Here is a 9,585-nt window from a genome sequence, read left to right as displayed (position 1 = left end):
TCATGCGCTTCCCCGATTCGGCCCCTGGCAAAGTGAGTGTGGGACGCCGAGGGGTGGGGTTACAAAAGGCGGGCGGAGAAATCCTCCCCGGCTCGTGGGAGGCGTCGGGCGTCTGTGGGGCTCCGCCGGGGTGGGCCTGCGCCGTCGTGAGGGAGGGGAGGCCGCGGGGGGCTTTGCCTTGTGGGGGAGGGAGATTAGTTGGGCCGAGGGGCAGTGAGGAGGGGCGGCGTGGGTGCCGCTGCTGGGCGTGGTCCGGCCCTTCCTTGGGAAAAGAAGGCGCTCCAGTCGGCCTCGGCGGCCCCAAAGCGGGTCAGTGTGCTGGGAAGCGCCTCGCTCGTGCTGGGGCGCAGGGCCCGTGTGCATGGGCTTCTTGGCTTATGCAAGGTCTTTGCGGGCAGGCGAGGCTTGAGGGGCTCCAGTGTTGTGCGCTAAAGTCCTTGGGCGTTTATAGCTGCCGCTGTGGGGGTTTTTTTTGTTTGTTTTTTTAAGTCTCAAAATTGAATTTTAAGTTGAGTCCCCCTGGGGAATGCTGGGAGTTCCTATTGGTTTTAGCTGAGACAGTTTGCATGTACTCAGTAAGCAAAAAAGGGGTTTTTTTTTAAGGAATAAGTTGCAAGTGAGAAAAGCACGCAAGAGGGAAAACTCATTTGGTCTGAGATTTCCTCAAGAGTGTAATGCTCCATCTATTGCCTCCAAGATGGTACAGAAAGGGCAGAAGGGTAAGCAGGAGCAGACTTCTTTCTGCCTAGTGCCAGGCTTAGGTGTGGGAGTTCCAACTAAGCAGCTATTGGCCTGTTTTGAGGAGTGTCAAAAAGAGCAGTCTGTACTAGAGCAGCCTAGTGACTTGGCTGAGCCACCTACTCCTAATTCTGAGGGTTCTTTAGTAGGGAAGGAGGAGGAACAAAACAAGGGGCTTTTCTCTAAAAGAAGTAAAGTGAGAAGCTGTGGGGAAGCTGTACCAAGAGTACAGGACTATGAAGCAAAGGTAAACTTTGCTGTGGACGCAAACCTGAAGCTAGAGGAGAGCTTGGTAGAAGAAAGACATTCAGAAAAAGCCACCCAGAGCATGGGGGGAGAGCAGCATTGTGCTGCTTCTAAAACTGCTTTGCAAAAAAAAATTGCATCGCGCCGTAGAGAGAAAAGGTGTAGCTCCTTACCGGAAATGAGGGCCTGTGGAAAAGATACTGCCTCAAAGAAAAATCGTACATGCTCCTTGCTGGAACCTAAACCAAGCATTTCAAGTTGTTTGGAGAGAGGAAATAAATACGAGAAAAAAAGGAAGAGAGCCTTGTCAGAAGCTTGCACAGAAATAAAAAATAATATAGAAATGGATGGGGGGAGCCCAGCAATAGAACCAGACACTCCGGAAGCAATAGGGAAAAGCAAGAAGCGGTCTGTCTCAAAACTGGGATCTTGGCAGATATCACAATATGTCAGAGAAAGGAGTAGATTGGCTCACCCAGAGCAGGAGTCTGTTAGGAACCAGGACACAAGACAAAGGGCAAAGAGGACCCATAGATTGGCAAATTTGGGACTGGTGGTGCCTTGGAGGAAAGAACAAGCCTTGCAGCAGACATATAAACGTTCTGTGGAACTGGCGCAAACAAAATCTTGTGAGGATTTAGAATCTCTGAAAAAAACCAGTAGTTGTTTGTTGGACAGTGTAGGATGTTTAGAAGACAGTAAAAAGTGTGGAAGCGTAGCAGTACAGAGAAGGCATAAGATGGTAACCAGAGCTTTACTGAAATCAAAGATATGTGAAAATGATAGTGAGAAGCTAGACTGGAAGGAGGAAAAGTCTGTGGCTATGGAGATTCCCAGGATAGGGACACTAGAAAAGACAATGGTTATGGGACAGATAATGGATTCTGCACCTACAGAAGGTCAGTTAATTGCCAGGGTAACAGACAGCAATGAGAAACATGGGAAAGATGGCATTGTGACTTCACCTGAACTAAAAATAAAGATCAAAACATCTAGTAAGAACACGTTCCCTATTCCCTCTATAGTTGTTTATCTTTTCCTAATTGGGCTTGTATTTTCCCTCTGTTATATTGTATTTTTATCAATCTATCTTACTGTCTTTTCAGAATCATAAAGCTGTAAGGAAAAATCACTTGGATTCTTGACTTGGGACAGTGTCATTAGGAAAAATTAATGGAACTAGCTTATGAAATTTTGTTGAAACATTTCAGAAAGTGATGTTTTTTTCTGCAGGAGACAGTAAAATGCCATTCAGATGTGTGAAAAACCAACTTAGAGCTCATATTGGGAAGTTATGCTTTTTGCATTTGCAAAGAAGCCATTAAACTGATCACTACTTCAATTTTTTTCATGTTAAAATTAATTTTGAAGGTGGCTGAATTTCTGGCTAGACTTTTTCAAGACAAAATTTGCATCTGTACGGAATAATGTGCTTCTCTTGCCAACCCCCAAGTATGGGGGCCTTTTTTGGATTATGATTTTCCTTTTAACCAATCAGTAGTAGTTTTTTCTTCTGTTTTAAATTTGTTTAATTTATGTCTTAATCAGTTTGATGTATGGTTTATGTCCAGGTCCTGTCACTTCTATTACCTCAAATACCTGCATTTTTAGAGTAGATAGGACATTTCTGTTTCCTGTGTATCTGGATGAGAATATTACTATGTCATTAAAAGTCTGACGTTTGAATTTGTTAAGATTAATTAATTTAAGAAAACGAGAGGCATAAATTATCCTGAAAATGCTATTGGAACAGATGAGTAAATGTTGGATATGAAACACAGGCAAACCCAGTGGTTATACTTGGTCCAGGCTTGTACATGGTGTGCTTGCTACCTTTTGCTAATATTTATTTGCATTGAAAAATAGTCTAATTCAAATTTTCCTGGGAAAAGCACATTGCTGTTGGTTTTTCAGCTATACAATAAGAATAACAGTGTGAAAATGTATTTGATTTTGGTTTCAACTAAGTTGTCTTGATGTACAAAATTTAAGCATCAGTTGGTTGACTGTTCTGAAAAAGCTTGTAAAATTGTTCTGTTAAATCTTTATTTACCAAATATCATCTAGCCGTAAAAATATTGCTTACTAATTAATGCCACCCCTATAGGTTTGAAGCTGGTGCTTTAGATATAAGCTAGCTGCTATTAAAATTTGTAGTTCATGACATACCTTTATAAAATGTGTATATATATGTAAACATGTCTAATTTTGGTGACTTTGTATACTAGAAGATTTGCATTACTCATTAGATACTTCTCCTTTTTTTAAAACCAGGAGAGCAAGAGGCAGAAATTTCAAATAGACAGTATGGAAAGCTGCCAAAGATTGATCTAAGTGTTTCTCAAGATTTCAGTTTACCGAAACTGCTTGTGCAGTCTGCATGTCTTCAGATAACTAACTTAAATGAACCTGAACACAAGGATCCTGTCTACTATCGTTGTGAAAGGGAGGCTGCAATACACTGTGGTAGTAGTTCCTTTCCTGTTACGAACTCCAAATGTCCACAACTTTGGGATATACAAATAACTGAAAAGAAAGTGGGAAAGGGCACACTGGTGGTGTACCAGGATGACAAACTCAGATGCCTTACTAAGCTGAATGACTCCCCTTGCAGAGTAATAAAGAACCCAGTAGTGATATTACTTGATTGCAGTTACATAAAGGCACTGTTAAATTCTACAAGTAACCAAACATTTCAAAGTTATAAACTTCATTGTGAATTCCTGCATGTTACACCGAGTCAAAGGAAGGATCTGTGTCTTAATCGAGGCATGGGACAGAATGATTTGAATAGTACCTCTAACATAATGCAAGCTGGAAGATCATTCTTTCAGACAAACATATTGGTTGGAAAAGGAATGCACCAAAACAGGAATACGACCCAAAGATGTCAAAATGGAAAGAAGCGATTTAGGGAAAGTGAATGGAGTTTGGAATATAAAAAAAACAGTAAGAAGATAAAAATAACCGAGGACCTGGAAAGATCAGCAGTCCAGGAAGTTCTTTCAGACATGGACCTCTGCAATGAATACAGACTACAAATAGATGAAAATGCCGTAGCAGATCCTTCAATAATTAAAGAAGAACTGAACTATAAAACTATTTCCTTATCTTCATTTGGCATGCCTGATTTCCTTCTACAGAGACATGCTCAAGGACATCAAAATCAACTTGTTTCCTTGCCTAGTAATAAACAAAAGAGGAAATCACACTTTGCCTTGTACAATGCAAATGACTTGAAGTCAGAGTTTCAGAAGGAAAATGGTGATCTTGTGTCAAAGACCATAGAACCACACACAGACTTCACTAGAGTGAAGGATGATTCTGTAGTGGATAAACTGGTTGGTGAAAGAATCACCAACTGCAGCAATAATGTTGGCTACCCGCAAAGTGGGAAAGCAGCACCCAAAGGGAAAACAGTGAGTAAAACTGGGAAGATACTACAGTTCAGCTGTCAAAGAATAGTGCCATTTTCAGGTAAAAATATTTGGCCTCGTGAATCATGTGCGAGAACCTCCTTGTGGTTTTGTAAAGATCATGTGTCTGGCTCAGAATTTTTAAGAGGTACGGATTCTTTTGCTAACACTGCCCAAATGGAGCTTCATAAACTGTTGGTAGACACTAGCAAAGTGTCTGCAATTGAAGCAGAGATTTGTAAAACAGATCTTTCTGTTGTAATTCCGGATGCAGAATCTCAAACTGATACACCCAAACATTTCTCAGGGATTGGAAATAAGAATAGAAATCTCTCTAATACGGGAAGGCCTAAACAGTGCCTATCTAGGGTGACTAAAAATGCAAAGAAATGCAAAATGACTTTGAATTCAGTGAAAGATATTAAAAATGAAGAAAGTGTGGCCAAGATAAATGTTTCCACAGGTACTCAGAATGACATATTTGTAGACAATAGTAAAAATAAGACAAAGTCATTGGTGCTTAAACAAGAAACTGCAATTCCACAAGTATTAAAACTATCGAGCACGGGGAACTTGTCAAAATACAGAATACCTCTGCTTAAGGACAAGGGTGCATTGAGAAAGGAAAAAAATTGTTATAATCCTCAGAACATAAGTGCTGCTACTGTAAAGAAAGACAGAAGTAAGAGGAGTTCATTTGGTTCTGAGCATCAGTTCCACTCTGAAAAGATTAATGGCATTACTGTGGTTGCAGCGGAAGAACATGCAGACCGATTTGGCAGTAGTGTTTCCGGAAGCTTTCCTAGGGCGAATAGTGTTTGTAACAAAAATCTGGCAACTTCTCTTGAGAATGATATAGAATCATCAACTTTGAAAGATATTTCTAACTCTTTGAGTATTGGATGTACAAAGAAACCAACAGAGATCCCTGTATCTTCTGAAATAAATAAAGATAATTGGAGCAATACCTTGGTGCAGGACAAAGATAAGTTTTGTGCAGATGTTCTTAAGGCTTATGAAGATGATGCTCTTGTGCTTGATGTAATTCAGGATGATCCTGAACTATTTGGAAATACTGATGAACTGTCAGTCATGGGTTCAAACGTGCATGTTACTGACAACAATTGTAGCATTACCACTTTCTCAGGAAAACTGGAGGTAAAGTTAGAACTCCCTCCACTTTCAAGAAGCAGCCTCTCGAAATTCAGACCCAAGTGAGCATATTTCAGTTGTTTTTATGAATAATTTGTATACATAATTAGTATATATATATCAAATCATAAAGTTGAACTCTGGTTAAAGCACACTTCCGTTCCAGGCCTTGTAAGGAGGCCATTCCTAGTAACAAGATTTTCTTGTCACTGATTTGAGGCTGTAAAAAGATTTCCACTGGATGTAGGTAGCAGCTAGGGACTACCATTAAATAATTGATCTTACTGTTTTTATTGTTGGTTACAAATGTATTACTAACTGCTGATATAAACAAAATCTGATTCTCCAGTGACAACAAATTATGAAATCCAAAATCCATCAGACTGGAGGGGGGGCAGGATTGTAGAAAAGTCCCTAAAATGGGTCTTGTAGCCTATATGATTACATTAAATTGTTTTGACAAAGTTAGTACTTAATGATGCTGTGACATTTAGAAATACTTTTAATACAGAAGGGAGGAAATAGTTACTTTCATATAATGATATGAAAGGGAAAACTGCTTTCTTATTCCATTTCCTCAGTTATTTTTATCTTAATGTTACATGCATTTGTTTTGTACCAGTTTTTCATTTGAGCACTTAAGTCAATACAGTATATGCAGCGCTGGTCTAGTCCAGGGGTGGTCAAACTGTGGCACTCCAGTTGCTGATGGACTATAGTTCCCATGAGCCCCTGCCAGTATGTCCATAGATACCTGGGAAGCCACATTTTGGCCACTGCTAGTCTAAGATCTGTTGGTCTGTTATGGAGACATGGAAAAAGATGGTATAAGCTGTTTGGGGTCCACATTGGTAAGAAAGGGGAGATAATTGAAGTAAATCAGGAGGGAAAGTAAAAGTCAATCTATATGCTATCCATTATTTTGCACTGGGAATCAGCTTTTGTGTCATTCAGTCGTTTTTATTGCTCTGATATTTCCCTTATCTTAATATATTCAAGATTTTCTTCTTGAATGACTAACTCACTGCAGACAGGCAAAATGAAGTATGCATCTTACAAGCAAAACTTAATGCATATTTTTAAATCCTGAATCTGCTTCTCCAGCTTTAAAATGGTTGTTCTTCTGACAGTCAGATGATAATCTTTGGTTAAGTTTGTGTTAATTTACTGTGCCAGTTGCAGGAAACAAATACGCAGTTACCTTTAATAGTTTTATATGAACGTAGCCATTAGCTGAGCACTGTTTATTAGTCAATGTTGAGAAGTGGGATTCTCTTCACACAGAAATGGCAAGTTTATTTAGTATATTTATACATTTTAAGATATAGTTTCTATGATTCTCCTAGGCCCATGACTTCAAATTAATTTTTTTTAATTTTAAGATTCTACTATAGCCATGTGTATGGAATTGAGAGTTGGAACTAATATTAGTCTTTGCAAATTTCAGTAATATAATAGTTAAGAGAGCCAGCATGGTGTAATGGTTAAAAACTGTGGCCTCTAATCTGGATAACCAGATTTGATTCCCCACTCCACAAATAATCAGCTGGGTGACCATAAGCTAGTCGCAGTTCTCTTATGGCTGTTCTCGCACAGCAGTTCTCTCAGAGCTCTCAGCTCCACCTATGCCACTGGGTGTCTGTTCTTGGAAGACGAAGGGAAAAGTGTTCATAAGACACTTTGAATCTCTTTTGGGTAGTGAAAATCAGCTCTTCTAGATGAAGGCTAGAAATGGCCAATAAAACTTAATATCTGCTGCTCTGAATTGCATTGACTTCTTATTAGCCCTTGTGGGAACATTTCTCAGTGAACATTTCTTTATCCTCCTTGGTGAAAGTTGGAAAAGTGACACTGCAGGAATCATTTGCAGTGTATAATTGATTGATGGATTATGGAGTCATCAGGACTGTATGTTTTTTGACAACTTAGTAGTAAACAGTTGCTGTTTGACAAGTGTACAGTTAATTGTACTGAAAAGACTTTTAGTGATACTTGACATTCTGCTTTTCTGTTTGCTAATCTTGAGTTTTACTAGGCTCAGTAGGCAATTACAAAGTGATGAGAGCTTAATGGAAACCACAAAGAGTTGCATGTATTTGAAACACAGAATATTTTGCAATGTGTGTAGTGTAAAAAATATTTCAAGTTCTTAAGCACTAGGTTACTAGATGTAAATATTGTACATTCTTAACAATAGTTAATGCCTTTAGTTTGAAGCTGAAGTCCCAGGAGAAAAAGAGACTTCTTTAACATGGCTACCCATTTGAATGTTCCAGTAAGATTTCCTTTTGCAAGTGGGACTGAAGATTCTTGTTGCTGGATACTTTATTCAGCATGATAAAATATGGAAGAGTGCAAGGAAGCAAAGTGAAAGAATATGTGCTGGGATTGAGATTTATGGACATAGAGTGCTTACTGTAAATTATGTAACATATAATTTGATCTCTTCAGAAGTTTCTAAGAAATTTTTGGCCCTCATATATCCCTTTCCAGCCAGTTACCCATTTTCTAGTGATTGGATTGTGCTGTACAAATTGGCTAAAAAGCTGAGTGCAATTGAAGTCTACTTGCAGCGCAACTATTTAATTCTGATACTGCCATCCTTCACAAAGTTACCCCAGTCTAAACCAACTAACATCAATATGATGAGACTAGTTTGCATAGGATTCCATTGTGAGGCACCTTCTTAGCTGGTGTTCCTACCTGCAAGATTTTGGTAGTTATCAATGTTTGCCATAATGACTGCTGATAGTGGGGAACCTGTTGTGGGATCGTGGCTGCCACAGCCTAAGTAAACAATAGAGGGAATAATCCCCAGGAGAAAAACTGGGAATACAGATTATGACATAGCCATCCTCAGCAGAGAATTTTTGTGCACTGCTCAGAATGTTTTAACTAGTTTAACCTTATCTGGTTTAGAAAAATTCTTTTCCCCCTTCATTTGTACTTTATAAAATGTACTTGTTTGCAGAGAGAGTCCTGTTCAAGTGCATGATACGCAGAGGTCTACTACAGAGGTCTCTGCTTCATTGACAGAAGGTAAGAACACGAGTTTTATAAATGCAGAATTTGAGAGAATGTAGAAGCCTAAAGGATTAGATTCATCATGCCAAATAGTTCTTTTACATGGTGCTCTTTCATTATCTGATTTAGGGAAATCAAAAGATGTAGCACCCCCCCACACACACACACACACACAAACGTGAAATTAAATATTAACATGTCTGTTTTTCTAAAAAAAACTCAAACACTTTTTTTGGTTTTTTTCCAGCTTTGGCATATACTGGAACAAATCTGGGTTTTTCAGTTGGATGTCCTAGAGCTAGAATATACATGCATTGTTCTGTTTAGCTATCAGAAGAAGGTCACAGATATTGCTGTCTGTTCTTCTGCATAATTCGAGTGCCAAAAATTGTAAAAGCAAAAATATTTCACAGGAAAAAATTTATACAGGTCATTCCGATCATAGCTAATTGACTGCATAGTACCAGTGTTATTGAAATGATTTAGTGGTAATTAAGTGTATGCAAAACGTTCTGTAACTGCATAGATAGTAGCTTAGAGGCTTCAACAAAGTTCTGTATTGCAGCTTCTTTGGACTTCTGTACTGCATTCCTATCCACTCAGTAGTGTCCACGCAGCCAGTAGTTAAGGTGGAACTCACAGGCTAATCAATAATTGCTAGACAGTTGATATTTATTGTAAATGTAACAGATAAAAAGGTGTATCACTGCTGAGGTAGAACATTTCACATCTCAAGCGTCAGTATAATAAAAGCTATATGATGAGAACTTGAGGCTTTGGCACGTGAACAACAAGATGGCAATAGGATATAGATATAAAGACACAAAAGGACATGGGGTAGAGCAGCAAAAGCCACAATTTGGCCTCTGAAGCAGAAAATTTTATTCATTTTTGTCATGCATCACTTCTGTATTTTAATGATGCAAAGTAAATCCCTACTGATTTATAAATTGTATTTCAGATCTTTTAGATCCAAAGCACAGTTCGATCAGACCAGTGCAAAAATTTA

At 38.9% G+C, this 9,585-nt stretch overlaps 1 protein-coding gene across 3 annotated transcripts in view; it reads left to right on the top strand.

Annotated features, from left to right (window-relative positions):
* Positions 1-213: 213 nt before the first annotated feature.
* The window catches only part of TOPAZ1 (testis and ovary specific TOPAZ 1), a 43,425-nt gene continuing 34,053 nt past the window's right edge, over positions 214-9,585 (top strand). For 2 of the 3 annotated variants that reach the window (XM_077302988.1, XM_077302990.1), the window contains exons 1-3: positions 214-1,979; positions 3,259-5,614; positions 8,524-8,591. In XM_077302988.1, the coding sequence (XP_077159103.1) occupies positions 698-1,979; positions 3,259-5,614; positions 8,524-8,591 (3,706 nt within the window). In that variant the 5' untranslated portion in view covers positions 214-697. The remainder of the gene's footprint in view (positions 1,980-3,258; positions 5,615-8,523; positions 8,592-9,585) is intronic. The other variant, XM_077302989.1, reaches the window with a different exon arrangement.

This window comes from Paroedura picta, chromosome 11, assembly GCF_049243985.1.
Source record: "Paroedura picta isolate Pp20150507F chromosome 11, Ppicta_v3.0, whole genome shotgun sequence".
Lineage (NCBI taxonomy): Eukaryota > Metazoa > Chordata > Lepidosauria > Squamata > Gekkonidae > Paroedura > Paroedura picta.
Note: the sequence above shows the minus strand (reverse complement) of the source record. Positions and strands in the feature narration are given on the sequence as shown.